Genomic DNA, 19,022 nt, shown 5'->3' with positions numbered 1-19,022 from the left:
CAAAGCTTGTAGTGTGGAGCTGCGGGCGGCTTCCCACCGCCCGGCTCCCAGCCACTGGCTAGCTTTACCCAAAATAACAACACACAAACTCTATTCTTTTAAATACTGCCTGGCCCATTATTTTCAGCCTCTTACTCACATCTTGACTAACCCATATCGAATAATCTGTGTAACACCACAAAGTGGTGTCTTACCGGGAAAGATCCAGCATGTTTGACCTGGTGGCTGGCTTCATCGCATCTGGCATCTCTCTGAGGAGAGGCACTGCGGTCTGACTAATTTAGGAGAGGCGTGGCATCTGACTGAGCCATCTACCTCACTTCCTTCTTCCTGTTCTGTCTACTCCGCCCACCTAAAGGCTGGCCAATCAAATGGGCCAGGCAGTTTCTTTATTAGCCAATGGGAGCCCTCCATCATTTCTCCTTTTTCTGTTTAAACAAAAAAGAAAGGCTTTAACTTTAACATAGTAAAATTACATATAACAAAACAGTTATCAAGTAAGAATTACAGTTACAATATTTACATCTACTTTATCTTTTATCATAACAAAGGAAAACAATTATAATTATCTATCTATTCTTCTTCAGCTCCATCAAAGACTCCAGAAGGACACAATATTACCTAAGTAAATAAGAAATATGCAATTTCCAAACTCTAGAAATGACAGAGACATCTCGCTGCCTGGACAGTCACCCAAAGTTCTTTTGTACTGTTGGGGCATCCATCTTCGGCCTACAGGCCCATAGTTTCCAGGAGACATTTCCATGATGCAGGAAATTTCAAAGGCAGTTCAGTCAGTATCTGCTGTGTCCTGCAGAATGTCTCACAGCCTCATTCATGAATCAGGAACCCCAAAGAATCATCTCACATTTAGGCAAGTTCAGCAGTCCTCTTTCTGTGGGTTCTTTATGTCCAGTTTATGCCAACAGTCCAGGCAAGAGCAGTTTCTTGCCCAAATGGCTATCAAACTCCATAAGTAGCCTCTTCGATGCCCATCTTCCTCTTGAAGTAGATTGGTGCTGCCAGGAGCTGACGTGTCTCATTGTCATGAAAAGCCCTAAGTTATTAAAACATCTAAAATGCGATATTCTGTAGTCTTTGAAAGATATGAAGAATGCCTATTTAACTTAAATATATCTCTATATATCTAGAAAATCTAACTAACATAACTACAAGCTTTACTATTATTGATGACTATTCATTAACAACCTATATACATTACATTTTTAAAATGAACTACACAATCACAATACATTAATCAGTATCAGAAATACATATACATTTAACAAAATAGACCTTAAATTTCTATCAATAAGGCAAAATTTATACCAAATGTAAATTATTCATATCTGTATTATCTCCCCCTTTAAATGTAAAAGAACATTTATAAACAATATTTGGGAACATGGGCGCAGTTATTTCTCTCCAAACTGCTTCCTGCTGAATGGGGGCGCTGTTAATTAGGTCTTTCACAGTATAATCTGTGTGCCAGGTTTATCTCAGTCAGCAGTTGGGTAAAGTAATTTTTTGAGGGTGTTCACAGCAACCTTTCAGGAGGGCGTGGTCTATCATACCATACTGGGATAGAAGCAATCCACAGGGTCTCATTTTCTGTAAAAACAAAAGAAGAATCTCTTTTCCAAAGTATCATATCCTTAGATCCAAATTCTGAAGTCAAGGTATTTTCAAAATATCTATGTTGTATTAGTTCAGCAGCATTTATAAACAAATATCTTTTAGCAGCTGTTGCTCCTTCCTCAGCATTGAAACAATCCAAAGAGAGCATAATAGTATACAGTATCAAGGTTCTCTGTATATTTTCCATCTTTGTGCAGCTTTGTTTTAACCTCTATTTCGTTTATTTTTACTTTTACTTTTTGAGACAGGTTCTCTGTATATCTTTGTCCTGGAATAACTCTATAGACCAGGCTGTCCTTGAACTCTCAGAGATCCACTGGCCTTTGCCTCCCAAGTGCTGGGATTAAAGGCGTATGCTACCACACCTTGAACTCACAGAGATCTGTCTGTCTCTGCCTCCCAGGCATTGGGATTAAAGGTATGTCCTGCCACACCTTGAAGTCACAGAGGTCAATCTACCTCTGCCCCCCAAGTGTTGGGATTAAAGGTGTGTATCACCACAACAAACTGCTTCCTTTTTTTTTTTTTAAGAACTTTAACCTTTAGCCTGCATATATTTTTAACACATCATAAATCATTTAGACATTTTCTTCGACTTTAAATCTTTCTTTTACTGTATATCTCTCTTTTTCTGACGACACGAGTCTTTAATTTACCAAACAATATCGGTAGGAATAAAGCCGTGACTTTGGCAGCTGGATCCAGCCCATTCCTTAGCTTTCCAGCCTCATAGCAGAGGTACTGGCTGTAGCCATGTTTATCACCACAGCTCTGTGGCGGTTCAAGGTCCCTGCCAGCAAGCAAGCTGCAACAGTGTTAAACAATAATCAAAAGCTCCATAGTTAGGACCGCCTGCTTGAAAGAGTCAGAGTTTGCCATGGCAGGACGGACCAGAACGCCAGCATTTTAAAACAGCACAACTTTTTTCCTGCTACCGCTGAAAACAAACAAGCATGCAGTCAGCTTTTCATCAACACCGTTTGTTTTGTGGCAGGACCTCTTAATGAGCTGCAAAAGCTGTTGGAGAGACAAACATGGGTGATTCGGGGACCCGAATAATCCCTGAAACTCCCTCCTGACTCTGTACTAGGTTCTCAGTCTTCTTATTTTTATCTGTCTTCGTATCTTTCACTTATATTTCTTCAGTTCCAATGCCTCTGTCTTGGCAAGAAGTGTTTTTTTTTTTTTTTTTTTTTTGGTTGGGGCTGATCCGCAACATATAGCACCGCAATGAGGAGCTGACTGAGGAACCCCAAAAATGCAGGAGAGTACCAGGTGTACAGAGGGGCCCATGAGGAACCCCGAAGGGAAAAATTGCCCCACAGGTGAAGAGGTGAGTAACGAGCCCTTAGAAATAAGTAGATATTAAAAAAGAGAGAAGTGGGGAAGAAAAAAATCAAGAGTAAAACTGTGTATAGTTGTAGATAGGAGACAAGGAAATAATATTCAGTTATCGGCACAGTTGCTTGGATGTATTTTGATAGCAAGAAGAGCTAAAGTAGAGAAGAAAACAAGGGCAGAATATTTAGAGTTTGTAAATAGCACACTCCCACCCCTGCACTGGCGGTAGCTGCGCCTTGGGGCTCCTCTGGGACTCGGGGAAGTTAAGGTGAAGCCCTACCATTCGGTACAAAGGGTAGTGCTGTGGTCACTTAGGATGACCGCTGTCAACACTACCAGGAGACTCAGAATTCTAGACTCGTTTGCTTTGGTCCCCAAATCCCACTCACAGGATAACAAAAACTTCTCGTCATAGATCTCCTTGACTTCTGAGCTGGCCCCGAACCACAGCATCTTGATTTGTGACACATGCCTGTCACCATTGGAATGTTATCATTTTGCAAAGCTGAGCGAGGAGGATCACTGTGAGTGGAAGGCAAGTGTGAATATGAGGTCTCCTGGATTTCCAGCTCTTTCTACATACATTTCAACATATATGCGTATATGCACCTACAAACACCTTCACATACAAATCACATTTTTGAAAAACACAATAGCATTTCTTGACTTTAAAGACTGTAGATTGTGAGGAAGCTGATCATGAGTGCTGGACCAATCTTAGACCTCTTCTTTGGAGCATCAGAGAAATATGAGGGCTCTGGAATAGTCTTTTTTGTACTCTGTGAAGATGTGTTACTCTCATTGGTTTATTAAAGACCTAATGGCCAATATCTAGGCAGGAAGAGGTTATGCAGGACCTGGGGACAGGGAAAAGAGAGCTCAGGAATGAGGAAGGGCGGAGATGCAAGGACACAGAGAGACTTAAGTTTAACTCACGGTGCTGAAACCCATTTATCATTTGTATATAGGAGGGCTACTGCTGTTTTTCTTTTTTGGTTTGTTTTTGATTTACTCTTGTATCCTGCCATTTTACTGAAGGTGTTATCAGCTTTAGGAACTCTGTGGAAGAATTCTTGCGGTCCCTTACGTAAACTATCATATCTCAGCAAATCGTGAAAGTTTAACTCGTTTTCTTCTAATTTGTCTCCCTTTGATCTCCTTTTGTTGACTTACTGCTCTAGATAGAACTTTGAGTACAAGATTGAACAGAGAGAGTGGACAATTTTGTCTTCTGGCTGATTTTAGTGGGATCACTTTGAGTTTCTCTCTGTTTAATTTGATGTTGGCTGCTGGCTTGATGTATATTACCTTTATCATGTTTAGGTATCCCTGATCTCTCTAAGACCTTTCTCATGAAGGGGTGCTGGATTTTGTCTAATGCTTTTTCAGCATCTGATGAGATGATAATGTGTTTTTTTCTTTTAGTTAATTATATGGTGGATTATATTGATATATTTTTGTATGTTGAACATCCCTGCATCTCTGGGATGCAGCCTGGGGTTTATTTTGTTGTTGTTGTTGTTGTGTTCTTGGATTCTGTTTGCCAGTATTTTATTGAATGTTTTGTTCAATAAAATACTCATGAGGGGTGTTGGTCTGCAATTCTCTTTCTTGGTTGTGTCTTTGTGTGATTTGGGTGTCAGGGTGACTGTAGCCTTGTGAAAGGAGCTTGGCATGTTCCTTCTGTTTCTAGTGAGTGGAACAGTTTGAGGAGCATTGATATGAACTCTTCCTTGAAATTCTGGTCGAATTCTGCACTGAAACCATCTGGCCCTGGGCTTTTCTTTTTGGTTGGAAGACTTTTGATGAGTGTTTCTATTTCCTAAGGGGTTCTAGGTCTATTTAAATTGCCCACTTGGTCTTGATTTAGTTTTGATATGTGGTACCTATGAAGAAAGTTGTCCTTTTCTTTTACATTTTCCAATTCTGTGGAGAACAAGTTTTCAAAGTATGACCTGGTGATTCTCTGGATTTCCTCCATGTCTGCTGTTATATCCTCCTTTACATTTCTGATTTTGTTAATTTGGATATTCTCTCTCTGCTTTTTGGATAGTTTGGATAAGGATTTGTCTGTCTTGTTGATTTTATTTAAGACCCAACTTTTTGTTTTGTTGATTTTTTGTATTGTTCTTTTGTTTCTATTTTATTGATTTTAGCTTCAATTTGATTATTTCCTGTTGACTACTCCTTCTGGGTGAGTCTGCTTCTCTTTGTTTTTGAGCTTTCAAGTGTACTGTTAAGTCATGAGTATGAGATTTCTCCACATTCTTTATGTAGGCACTTAGTGCTGTGAACTTTCCTCTTAGCACTGCTTTCCTAGTGTCCCAAAGGTTTGGGTATGTTGTGCCTTCATTTTCGCTGAATTCATGGACTTACTTTCTTCCTTTCTTCCTCCCTTCCTTCCTCCCTCCCTCCCTCCCTCCCTCCCTCCCTCCCTCCCTCTCTCTCTCTCTCTCTCTCTCTCTCTCTCTCTTTCTTTCTTTCTTTCTTTCTTTCTTTCTTTCTTTCTTTCTTTCTTTCTTTCTTTCCTTCCCAGTGATGATTCAGTTGAGAACTGTTAAATTTCCATGAGTTTGTAGGCTTTCTGCAATTAGTTTTGCTGTTGAATTCTAACTTTAAGTCATGGTGGTCTGATAAGATACAGGGGGTTATTTCATTTTTTTTTATCTGTTGAGGTTTGCTTCGTTACTGAGTATATGGTCAATTATTGAGAAGGTTCCATGCAGTGCTGAGAAGGTATATTATTTTGTGTTCAGATGGAATGTCCTGTAGATGTCTGTTAAGTCCATTTTAGTCATAACATCTGTTAAATCCCTTATTTCTATGTTAGGTTTCTGACTGGCAGACCTGTTCCTTGGTGAGATTGGGGTATTGAAGTCTTCTACTATTAGTGTGTGGGGTTTGATGTATGATTTAAGTTTTAGTAATGTTTTCATTACAGATGTGAGTGCCCTTGTTTTTGGGGGATAGATAGTTAGGATTGAGACTTCATTGTGATGGACTTTCCCTGTGATGAATATGAAATGTCCTCTCCATCTCCATTGATTAATTTTAGTTTGCAGTGTATTTTGTCAGATATTATGCTAGCTACACCTCTTGTTTCTTAGGTCCATTTAGTTGGACAATCTTTCCCAACCCTTTACTCTGAGGTAATATCTGTCTTTGAGGTTGAGGTTGTATGTAGAAGGAGGATGGGTTCTGTTTTTGTATCCATTCTGTTAGCCTGTGTCTTTGTTTTATTTTGTTTTTCCAGACAGGGTTTCTCTGTAGCTTTGGAACCTGTCTTACAACTGGCTCTCATAGACCAGGCTGTCCTTGAACTCACAGAGTTCCACCTGCCTTTGCCTCCTGAGTGCTTGAATTAAAGGCATGTGCCACCACCACCAGGCTAGCCTATGTCTTTTAATAGGTGAACTGAATCCATTGATATTAATGACTAGTGAGTGTTAATTCCTATTACATTGGGTTTTGTTGTTAGTGGTGGTAGTGTTTGTGTGTTTCTCTTCTTTGGGTTTTGCTGGTGTGAGGTGTGAGTTTGTTTATCTGTTGCCTGTGTGTTTGTGGGTGCAGCAAACTTCCTTAGGTTGAAGTTTCCCTTCTAGTACTTTCTGTAGGACAGATTTTGTGGATATCATTTAAATCTGATTTTGTCATGGAATACCTTGTTTTCTCCATCTATGGTGACTGAAAGCTTTGCTGGGTATAGTAGTCTAGGCTGACATCTGAGGTCTCTTGGTGTCTGTAGCACATCTGCCTAGGACCTTCTGGATTTAGAGTTTCCATTGAGAAGTCAGGTGCAATTCTGATAGGTCTGCCTTTATATATTTCATGGCCTTTTTCCTTTGCAGCTCTCAGTATTCTTTCTTTATTCTGTATTTTTAGTATTTTTAATATTATATGGTGAGGAGACTTTCTCTTTTGATCCAATCTATTTGGAGTTCTGTAAGCTTCTTGTACCTTCATAGTCATATCTTTCTTTAGTTTGGGAAAATTTTTCTTCTATGACTTTGTTAAATATATTTTCTGTACTTTTGGTCTGTACTTCTATTTCTTCTTCAATTCCTATTCTTAGGTTTGGTCTTTTCATTGTGTCCCAGATTTCTTGGATGTTTGATGTTAAGAATTTTTTTTTTAAATATTTATTTATTTATTATGTATACAATTTTCTGTCTGTGTGTATGCCTGCAGGCCAGAAGAGGGCACCAGACCTCATTACAGATGGTTGTGAGCCACCATGTGGTTGCTGGGAATTGAACTCAGAACCTTTGGAAGAGCAGGCGGTGCTCTTAACTGCTGAGCCATCTCTCCAGCCCAGATGTTAAGAATTTTTTGTTTTACCATTTTCTTTGACTGATGACTCTATTTCTTCTATTGTATCTTCAATGCCTGAGATTCTCTCTTCCATCTCTTGCGATCTGCTGGTTATGCTTGCATCTGTAGTTCCTGTTACCCAGATTTTCCATTTCCAGAATTGCCATGGTTTGTGTTTTCTTATTGCCTCTATTTCAATTTTTAAGTCTTGGACTGTTTCCTTCATTTGTTTAATTGCTTTTCTTAGTTTTCTTGGCTTTCTTTAAGGGATTTTTTTATTTCTTCCAATTTTTGTTTGTATTTTCCTCCATTTCCTTAATGGAATTTTTCATTTTCTCTTTAATGGCCTCTATTATCTTCATAAAATTATTTTTGAGGTTGTTTTCTCCTGCTTCATCTGTGTTGGGATGTTCAGATCTTGCTGGTGTAGAGCCTCTAGTTTCTGGTGCTGCCATATTGCCCTTTATGTTGTTGAATGTGATCTTACACTGCCGTCTGCCCATCTCTTCCTTCCAGTTGATGCAGGTGGGGCCTGTACCTCCGTGGGTCAGCCTTCCAATTTATAATTGACCCCTCCTATTTCCTTGTTGTATCAAGAAATCACCAGCTTACCCTGGCCTCACTTTAGCCTCTCCTAAATCTCTAGAAACCCAAAGAGTAGCTGTGTTTTCTGAGAAGAGATTCTAGCTGAGGAGCCCGAGGAGGAGGCCTGAGCTCAGAGCAGGATTTTTTTGTAAATTGTGTCTTGAGTTCCAGCACCTAAATATGTTCACAAATCCTGCATTTGTGGAGGTGGAGGGCAAGATGCTGAGACACAGGTGGGGCAGGGATTGACTGTAGTGGGGATGTGTAAGGAAGCGTGCACGTATTCCCGTATGAATAAAAGGAGCAAAGGTCATAAGAGAATGGAGGTGTGTTACTGAGTAGACAGTGATGTTTTCTTTGGCAGCAGGTAAAGGAATATTGCAAAACCAAACAGGTGAGAGAGCAGAGGAGTGATGAATGAATAAATACCAAGAAAGGCAGCGGACAGAGATCCAAGTGTGGACTTCCTGCTAGAAGCCTTCATTCCTCTGTGTCTCCTGAGTCCTGTGTGCCTACTTTATCCTCTGTGAATAGAGGCCAGGTTCTCTCTGTTTCAGACTGTCTGTGCCTGTCCTTTGAAAGCCATGTGGCTCTACCTGGTAGCTCTAGGGGGCCTGTGGACCCTCCTGCGCTTGATCAGGGAGAGGCAGGTGGTGAGCCATCTCCAAGACAAGCATGTCTTCATCACAGGCTGTGACTCGGGCTTTGGGAACCTGCTGGCCAGACAGCTGGACAGGAGGGGCATGAGGGTACTGGCTGCATGTCTGACGGAGAAGGGAGCCGAGGAGCTGAGGAACAAGACATCGGACAGGCTGGAGACAGTGATCCTTGACGTCACCAAGACAGAGAGTATTGTGGCAGCCACCCAGTGGGTGAAGGAGCGTGTTGGGAACAGAGGTACCATTGAGATCCCTGTCTGTGTCTGTTGGTTTGTCTCCCTGCTTGAAGGGGTCTCATGGTCACACTCCCTGGCAAGATGCCTTATGTGAGTTAGGGCACTTGAAGTTCCAGCAGCCTCCTGCTCTCCCCTGAACATCACCTGAGCACTTTCTCTCTCTCCAGCCCCTACCTGCTGTCTCTCAGTCTCTCTGGTCTTGGTAAGAAGGTGCCCTGTGGAGGATTCGCCTTCTCAGCTTCCTGACTGTGCTCTGTCCCCTTCTCTATGCAGACAATCTAGACTGCTGGGTGCTTAGAGCAGGGTCCCTTCTGGAGCAGAGGATGGGATTTGTCCCTGGGCTATGTGTGCAGGATATCTGGGCCACACTTGGGTGGATCTCCTGGGTCAGCACGGTCCTTGCTCTTACTTGTCACCTGCCATCCTCTGTGGAGGGAGACAAGACTGCTCCTGTGTAGAGCGGCCATGACAAGATTAGGGACTGACTTAGGAAACAACATACTTGAAAAGGGGGCTGCCTTGTTGTTGCTTTGGTTTGGTTTTTGAGACAGGGTTTCTTTGTGCATCTCAGGGTGTCTTCAAGCTCACAGATATACCCCCCCCCCCCCGCAGCTGTCTCCAGAGTGCTCGGATTAAAGGGGTGTACCAACACTGCTGGCTGTTCTTTTATTATACCAATAGCAAGCAAGAAAGAGGTGGCTAAAGAAATCTAAGAATAAATTGAAAATATGATTTTTCATTAAAACATTGGGAATGAAACTTTAATTAAAATTAACCTATATTCTCACTCCCTGGACCTAAAATCTATAAACATTTTGACTCATATGAAATTAAAATACATGAATTATTTTCACTTAAAAATATGACCAGTTTTGATACCTGAAGCACATTTATTCAAATATTGGTATTCACTGATTAGGAGCAGTGAATACTTTAATCTATCCTTAGGAATTTAAATGTATCTTGAGGTGAATACTGGAATGTTTAGCACATAATTCTTTCTTTTATTATTATTGTTGTTGTTATTTTTGTAGAAGGGCTTTGGTTTCATGTGCCATCATGTTCAGTTTGTTTCCTACTTTTATTTTCTCTTTTTTTCTTTTTCTTTTGCTATAAGCAATGTCTTGGGAAACCATTTACTAAAATTATCAGCACGCATGAATATGTTGAGATTCTAGAGTAAATTTCCTTGATTAAACATGTTCACCTCAAGAAAGACAGGCGTGGAACTGAGTTAAGGAGGCATCTGACTTACTGAGCCAGTTCTAAAGTGACCTGTTTTCTTAAATCAGCCAGTCCCCTGTTCTCTACGCATGGAGGTTAGCAGGGTCCAGTGCTGACAATTGTGTAGCTGATGGTAGATCTTGCAGGGTGACTCCCTGAAGATCCACTGCCTAGAGACTGGCAGAATGGGTGAGAGTGGCCTGTGGTTGACTGTGCAGAGAGGGCCCCATTTTCTGGGACAGAGGGTGGAGCTCATGTCCTGTTGTTTGCAGGAAGTGACACTTCCCCTTCTTGCTGGCCATGTGTGGCAAGCATCCCAGGAACATGGCTCAATATATTTTTAAGACTGTTTACTCATTGTTTGGTAATTTCATGGAGTCATTCAGTGAATTTGTATCATATCAATCCAACACCTCTCTCTCCTTTAGTCCCCCCCCCACCCTGCTTTATATCTTCCTCCACAACGTCACATCTTCTTTTTAAAATAGAACACACCAAGTGTGATAAGTCGTTCAGTAGTGATGCTGGACCTGCCAAAGCCAGCTTTCTTCAAAGCACGAACGCAGCATGGTTTTCCATGGTCTCCTCCAGCCAAGACGTTCAGTCCATATTTCTCAAACTCCACTAGGGTATTAGCTCTGCCTTCTGCCCTGTCCCTTTCCTGTCTTGTCTTTTCCTCTGCTCCCTCACCTGCAGGTGTTATTAACCTGTAAGATGCAAACACAGTTCCACGCGTCCAGATTAACAGGGGCGCCATATGTCTTCAACATCTGTCGTGGTTATTAGCAAATGTGAAGTCGCTGGTTGTGGATTCTCAGGGAGGGAGCTGTCAGGAGTCAAAGGAAGAGGAAGGTATCCTGCTGTGAGCCATGACTACCAGGATGGGTAGCTCCAGCCCACAGACACCATGCTGTTACTTCTATTTAACTCTCCATCCAATGCCTGTACATATGGCCATACCCACTGTAATGTGATTTTAGTTATGATTATACCTGTATAATGTGATTCTTTCTTCTTCCCAGGACTCTGGGGCCTGGTCAACAATGCCGGCATCTCCATTCCCGTGTGTCCCATTGAGTGGATGAACAAAGAAGACTTTGCAAAGATATTGGATGTGAACCTGTTGGGCATGATTGAGGTGACTCTGAGCATGCTGCCCTTAGTGAGGAAGGCAAGGGGCCGAGTGGTCAACGTTTCTAGCGTCATGGGTCGAATTTGTTTCTTTGGTGGTGGTTACAGCATCTCCAAGTATGGTGTAGAGGCCTTCTCGGACTCCCTCAGGTAATGGAGAGTTTTGGCGTCCTGTGGAAAACCTTCAGCGGGGTTTTGATTTGATCACAGCTTTTCAGAAACCCTCATGAAGAGCTTTCCAATCCTGTTTATGGCACTCTCTTACGTTTGCCTCCCTGGAATAAGGTGATCATTTCTTGTGAACCCCTTGCCATACCCCTGGTAGATGACCAACCCCTGGGTTCATTTACCCTTGCCCTGTCCTGAATGTTTGCCCCGTGTACAACCAGGAATCATTGAGGTGGCACTGGCCTTGGCCAAGAGTCCAGATGTTCACCCTCTCTGATGCTCTGTAGGGAATTGACCTTGGGGTGCCTGAGCATCGTATTCAATGCGACCTCTCTTCTCAAGCTATATCAAAGTCTACAATTCTCGTATCCTAGCATGCCAAGATGTTAGACCCTGATAAACAAACAGCTCAACAACCACACCCAAAACCCCAGCAACTGAGAGAGAAAGAGAGAGAACACGGGCAGGACAGACAGGGTATTAGCAGTAGTGACCGCGTTAATCACCAGATGAGTGGAGGGCCCTGCAGCACGGGTCTTATCCTGGCGTTCCAGGATAAGAAAAATGTGAACAGTGCAGGCCCAGTGTGACATTTGCAGAGTGCCTTCAGTGCTGCGTCATCCTGGAGCAAAAGGCAGGTCAGCCCTGGCAGCGGTGGATCTGTGCAGACTCACGAGGTGGCTGTGCAGAGGCTGAGAGCTGTATATACACAATATGTATACTATATATTCAGCCATCTGAAGCTGTGGTATCACTGTAGCAAAGGGGGTTAGACTTTCTGCTAGCTTCTGGACAAGAAGATCTCAAGTTTGAGTTCTACAAACACTTATACAGAATAGCTCCCTGAACGCATCTGAGGGAGCCAGGCAAGAAATGGTCTGAGATTTCCTGAGCCAGTAGTAGGTGAAGGCAGGGGCCAGGAATGAGGGGGAGTTGATTTAGGCAAGCCTGGTGAGTCATGTGACTCTTTATGGACAGAAGTCCTCCTTGGTGTCATAGCAGAGAAATATCTAGATTTAGAGCAGTGAGCTGCATACAATAAATAATAGGAGTGACACTCCACAGCCCAGCAGCATTGTACTCGCCTGTGACAGGGTCCTAACGGCTCCCTCAGGGGAGGGGTTGAGCAGGCGTGATGTCAATGGCATAGATACTGGGAGTCAAGTAAAAGTCTGTTTAACAGACTCATTTATTCACCAATGGGGACAGCTGTATATACCCTCCTCCCAGCTCCTAGGCTGTATTTTGATCCGTTGAATATTCATGGTCACCTGTGATAGACTAGGCACAATCAGGACATCTGACAGTTATAGTGCTATTTAATTTGTGTTTTAATAAATAAAGTTTTCCTGAGGAGCAGAATGCAGAGCTAAGACACTAGAGTCCATGTACAGGTGCCACCCACCTTTAACCCCAGGACCCAAGCCCACCCTGGGCAACACGAGATTGAATCTGTCTAAAAAGAGAAATAGAACTCACACAGAGATGCTCTCAGCCCTTGGGTTTCATGTGCCTTTAATCCCAGCATGAGTGAGGTAGAGACGGGAGGGATATGGCCGGGTGGAGAGAGGTATATGCAGTAGGAAGAGATGAGAGCTCATTACAGTCTGAGGCTGGTGGAGAGCATTGCAGTCCACAGTCACTCTGAAGACAGGATCGACCCTTTGATGGTTTGAGCCTTGGTAGAGGTAAGAACTCTCTCGTGGCTTGGCTGCTTTGCTTTGCTGATCTTCAGCTTGAACCCCAATATCTGTCTCTGGGCTTTTATTATTCAGTCTACAGACAGCACCCTTTGCTAGGCCCCCAGGAAGCATCACTTGGTCCATCCATTGGTCAGGCACAATCAGGACCTCCCACGGTGCCTGTGCTAGACTCTCAGGCAGACTCCAGGGTGGCTCATCTCTCAGCCTTGTATGCCTTTACTTTCTATGTATCCACCTTTTTTTTTTTTTAATTACATGATCACTCAGCGGGAGCCAGAGTTCTCTGCTCAGGCCTTGTTGATCCTGCCTCAGGTGGGCTCGGCAACTGGACTTTGCCTTGCCTGTCTTAGACTGCCCTGCTAAGAAGCTGTTATCCTTCATTGACCTCCATTCCTCAAAAAGCATTCATTCCTGGAAAGCTTCCAGGGTGGGGAGACAAGGCTGCAGCCTTTTGGATTTCAGATAACCAGGCATGCATAACCTCCTGCAGAGGACTGAGAAAAGGGTGCCTGAGAGTCCCCTTGGTTGGTTGCTGCCACTACTCTTGAATATGCTGCAGGAAACATTTAAAAAGAATAAAGATTAACAGTGTCACGCTGCCAATTAAGGCATATGTGAGCACCCAGGAGGGATCAAATAGCCTTTTTATATTACACCAAACTTTTTCAAAAAATGAAGAGTCCAAAGCTATAACCTCTGCCCTTTTCTGATTTAATAGGACAATTTCATGTGTCTGTTGAATAAGATTGCAGAAGTAAGCAGAATGGTCCGGCATGGTACAAGGCTTGACAGCCTTGAAGGCCACATCAGAAATCTGTTGGGAGTAGATTTGATGGCAAATCTGTGCCTGATAGACAGGACAGACAGAGTTACCTCACCAGTGATCAGTTCAAAGGTCAATGGAACACTAATTATGAGGTTTGTTCATGCTTGAGCCTGACCATAGTAAGCTGTTTTCCAACTACCAAAGGGGGCTGGCTCTGGCACAGCTTTGAGGGGACTACAGCAATCAAAGTAAGTCTGAGTGAGAATCTTTCTGAAGTAAGATGAGTCCGGGCATGACTCATTAGCTGCCTTCTGGATAGGTGAGAGTTCAACTGTGGGAGTGGGAATCCAGGGCTGGTTAATGGCATTTGTCCCAGATTGGGGAGAAAGTCTGCTGTCAGGGCCAGGTAGACACTGAGGCATCTCAATCCAAGGGTGGCTGGGCGAGGCATAGCCTCCACCAGCAGGAGGGAATCTGATGGGAGGTGGCACATGAGCTCTTAACTGTGCCTGTGCTCTCCTTAGTGTGTATTCCAGGTCTCTAACTGTCTGTCTCCTCATCATTGGATGTCATAGAGAGATCACACATGGAAAGGGTGGGGGTGATGGAGAGGTTACCCATTTTGTAGAGGGAGCTACCAGGTGAGCTACAGTCAAAAGAAAAGACAGTGGTCAACAGGAGTGGAAAATTGTGTCATGATTCATGATTATTGGGGCCTTCCGTGGTTTTTCTGGCCACGGCTCTAAGCCCACACCATGTCTCCAGATGAGAAGACAAGCCTTGGTTCCACCTTCTGTGGGGGACAGCACTTATGTGGAGGCATCGGGCAAATCAAAGCAGAAAAAATATGCCTTCCTAACCAGGTGGGCAGACAGACAATACAGACTGGTGTGGGAGAATTGTCTGTAATCTGTCAATCGTGTTTTAAATAAAATGCTGATTGGCCAGGCAGAAAGTATAGGTGGGAAAACCAGACAGGAAGTAGAAATGATATAATGAGAACAGGAGAATTCTGGGAAGGAGGAAGTTGATTCCTCCCACTCCTGCCCAGATCACCGAAGCAGCAGGATGTGATCTGCAACCACTGAAAAAGGTACTGAGCCACATGGCTAAAATAGATGAGAAAAATGGGTTAATCAAGATGTGAGAGTTAGCCAGTGAGAGGCTAGAGCTAATGGGCCAATCAGCTTTATAACTTAAAGAGATCTCTGTATTATTTCTTTGGGGCTTGCCGGCTGTGGGGTACTGGGCAGGACAGAAACCCCAACAAACAAGCAGGCCTGGCCCCTTCATGTTACAACAGACAGCACAATAAATAAATAAATCAATAAATCAACCAATCAATCAATCAATCAATAAATAATAAATAAATAAATAAATAAATAAATAAATAAATAAAAGCCAGACAAGGAAAGAAAGTGGGTCCCAATGCTTTCCTCTGAGGGAACTGAAAACACAAACATCAAGGGGCCTTTCCACTAAAACACTCCACCTTGGGGGTGCTGTCCGGTGCCACAGATGAGGAGCAGGAGATGGCTGGCACCTGTTCTGGTGTCAGATTTTGTTGGATCCTCTTGGCTTCCATGGTGGAGGGGTGAGAGGCACAGCATCACTGGCATAGACTTTGGGAGTCAGGCAAAAGGCAGACAGCACACTCCTTTACTCAGCAATGAGGAGAGCCTGGGGCTGCATTCTGATCTATTGACATTGCGTAGTAGGCTCATTGGCTAAGAACCACTGGGACCTCTGATAACACCTATTGCTAGGGCCTTAGGCACCATCACATGGTTGCCCTTCATTGTAATGCTAGGCGCGATCAGGACCTCCCAGAGAGCCTACGTGTAGGCCTCCAGGCAGACTGCAGGTTGGCTCCCCTCTCTGCTTTGCGATTCTTATTTTCCTACACTTCCCAAAAGTTTTGTCCTGAATTGCTGCACTTACCAGACCCAAACCTTCTTGAACTTTCCTTAGCACAGGCTCCTGTTGTTGCGTTGTGTTGTGTTGTTAACTGTTTTCTTTTCCTCCAAACATCTAAAGTCATTGACATTTGTCTGCTCTCTTACAGGAGGGAGCTGTCCTATTTTGGGGTGAAGGTGGCTATTGTAGAGCCCGGGGGCTTCAAGACCGCTATAAATGACAGGCACTCGTCAATTATCAAGATGCTGTGGGACCAGGCCAGCTCAGAGGTCAAAGAGATCTATGGGGAGAAATTTTTGCAGTCCTGTGAGTGACCTTTAGGAACCGAGAAAAAGTCTTGTCCTAAGTCCTGAGTCTCTGCTTTCTGTCACTGCTCCATGGCCTCATCCAGATTGTCTTTCCCACTGTGGAGAAGTTTAGTCCCCTTTCCTTGGGGGCATATGGGATTCTGCTCACACAAAGACATTCTGGCTTCTAGAACATGAGGCTCTGTTTTATATGAACCCCTCATTATCTCACAGATAAAAATGATACCAGGGGTGGGAGGTGGCATCAGACCACTGCTTTCCATAAGCTTGGGTTAGTGTCTGGAGTTGGGTGAGATCTTCCAGCCATTCAGCCAGAGAGTTCTCTGAACAGGGATACCGGGGACTGAGTGTGCACGGTTCTTTCTTAAAACTTGCTTGTGTCCTCCTGAGCACTTGGGACAGGCTAGGCTTGGGCGTGGCTTCTCAACTGGACACCGGGTTCTAGACAGGCTTTCTTCAGTCGGTCACTGAGCAGGGGTGGTCAGATATGGAGGTGACCAGAATAGCGTCTTGTTCTCTGCAGACCTGCAAACAATAACATCACTGGTGGAAACATGCTCAGAGGACCTTACTTGGGTGACGGACTGCATGGAACATGCATTAACTTCCTGTCATCCTCGTACCCGGTACTCAGCCGGCTGGGACGCTAAGCTCTTGTACCTCCCCTTGAGCTACCTGCCCACCTTCCTCTCAGATGCCTTCTTCTACTGGAGCTCAGCAAAGCCCGCCCAGGCCCTGTGAAATCTGCCCTTGTGCAGTGAAGTGGGAGGGCCACCGCCAGCACCCCATGTCCTAATGCCGCATGAGCAACCTGTGGCAGGGAGACGGTGACGCTGGTGGTATGGAATCTCACCAAGACTGAGAAACAATTGTTGATTTGTATTGAAACCATGGCCTTCTTCGGCTTCCTTTCATTTTAGAATAAATGTTGGAAAGATTACTTGTGTCCTATGCCTTGCTCTAGAGGAGCAGCGAGGTGTGGACCACAGGGAGACAGAGTTAAGGGAGGGGGCTGTCCTGAGGAGCGCCAGCAACTGTCACCTCTGCTCTTGCTCAGCTCCTCCCACCATGGAGCACAGTGACCATTGCTTCCCTTTCAGGGCTGTTAAGCAACCTGATTCCCAGGATAAGGCAAAGAGTTTTCATCAAGGAGATCTGTTGGGGGTGTTGGGAGCCCCCAGGCCCTTCCTTTCTCCCACCTTTCCCTTCTGTCACCAGCACCTGCCCTGCAGACTCAGTCACTGACCCCCTCAGTTCACCGTGTTCTGTTCTGTGGCATCTGCCACCTCGGTCCCCTCCTCAGCCCTTTGGTGAATGGAGTGAGCCTGAAAAAATTGGGGTAATGTTTAATTCCTGGGAGAGTTTGCTGTTGTCTAGTCTCATTGTGATGGGAAAGCTTAGGGCTTATCTGACATCTGGCTGGAGTAGTCTGTAAGGCTGCAGCATCTCTACCTGCAGTCTTGAAGCTGGTCTGGGCGTGGGACCGCATCAGAGGCTGGATAACCTGGCCACCTGTTTGGTGTCTGGTCCCCTGCTCTGAAAACACACAAATTTTCAAAGGTAACATATATATCTACCTTACCACACATATGGACTGTGGATCATACCCAGCCAGCCAAATATGATCTTTATGTTTGTAGCCAGGATATTCAGGGAGTCTTCCCTAACCAAATCTGATCTCTAGCAACATTGAAGAAACCCACAGTCTTTTGTTACCTGTGGAACCAAAAGCATAACCTCTTCCCCAAAGCAATCCATTTTTTAAGTGAGCCCCAGAGGTTCACCAGCCTTCCACAAGATTAAAAGCAGGACAAACAGCACATTTAGCTTTTCAACGTAAATTGTAGGAATTGAATTGGGTTTTTATGCTTGGAAAACCATCTCCCTAGCTCCCTCCTCCTCTCTCTTGCCTCTTCAACCTCCTCCTCCTCCTCTTGGACTGCTATAAAAAGCCACCTTGTTTATTCCCCTTGTTGTCATGGCCGTTTGTCAGATGTCCACCTAATTAAGCCCAACTTCTGGTCAGCAGTTCTCAGCCTGTGGGTGGTGACTCCTTTGGGTATCGAATGAGCCTTTCACAGGGGTCACCTAAGACCCTAAGAAAAAGATACTCATTATTGTTCGTCACAGGAGCAAAGCTGCAGTTATGAAATAGCAGTGGTAATGATTGTATGGTGGTGTCGCTGCAAGGTGAGCGGCTGTATTAAAGGGTCGAGCATTAGGAATGTTGAGATCGCTGCTGTAGACCTTCAGGCCTTAGAGCACAACTGGTTCTTCATTTCTGGGTCCCCAGTTAGGAATGAGAAGGGGCTCCCTGTGGCAGGACTGGGTACAGGCTTCCACAGTGGGCCTGTTTCCCATGCTTTACATCACATATTCCAGGCCCCGTCCCTCCCCTTCCTGCATGAAGGAGAAAGAGTGGGGTGGGTGGGGAGACCCCTCTGGAGTGTTGATCCCCGTAGGTGGCTCTGCTCAGATTCTACCTCAGCACCGCAGCTGGAGCTCAGACAGCTGGAGACTTTAGACCCTCACACGTTCAGTCCTGGAATGGGACCAGGCACCCGCTACCCAGGACAGAGAGGAGAGCCAGCTGGGCACTGTCTAGTGGTTTGTGCAGGGATCTCAGTGGAGGGATGGATGGGCTGAGGGAAGCCCCACGGGACAGGTCGGTGTCTCTGAGGATGTCTCCTCAGCCCTGTGGCTCCATGTGCAGGAGTCACACACAGACTCCCATTCCCACTGACTCTGTCCAGAACTTAGAGAGACTGCCTAGTCTAAACCCTACTGTGTTCTAGAAGCCCTAGACAGCAGCTCGAGGGCTTCCCGCTGTCAGGATGAGGAAGAGCCGTGCAGCTGCTGTGAAGAGTGTGTTTGGACGTGAATGGATGGACCTAGCGAACTCACAGGTGACGTGACATGGGACAGGGGATCTACCTTCAGTCTCACTCTGGTAAGGGAGCCCCAGTATTCACTTTGTAAGGTGCAAACCATTCTAGGGTTTTGAGGTCCCCTTGACTACTGAGATCCTTTCGAGT

General features: G+C 44.5%; 1 protein-coding gene across 1 annotated transcript; it reads left to right on the top strand.

Moving 5' to 3' along the window:
• The first annotated feature begins 8,360 nt into the window (after positions 1-8,360).
• Positions 8,361-16,927, top strand: LOC119803237 (retinol dehydrogenase 7-like). Its single transcript, XM_038314401.2, has 4 exons — positions 8,361-8,772; positions 11,017-11,275; positions 15,828-15,985; positions 16,511-16,927. The coding sequence occupies exons 1-4, from the start codon at positions 8,460-8,462 to the stop codon at positions 16,726-16,728; spliced, it is 948 nt and encodes a 315-aa protein (XP_038170329.1). The 5' UTR covers positions 8,361-8,459; the 3' UTR covers positions 16,729-16,927.
• Positions 16,928-19,022: the final 2,095 nt, after the last annotated feature.

This window comes from Arvicola amphibius, chromosome 17, assembly GCF_903992535.2.
Source record: "Arvicola amphibius chromosome 17, mArvAmp1.2, whole genome shotgun sequence".
Taxonomy (NCBI): Eukaryota; Metazoa; Chordata; class Mammalia; order Rodentia; family Cricetidae; genus Arvicola; species Arvicola amphibius.
The sequence above is the reverse complement of the archived record's forward strand: the minus strand, read 5'-3'. Positions and strand labels throughout refer to the sequence as shown.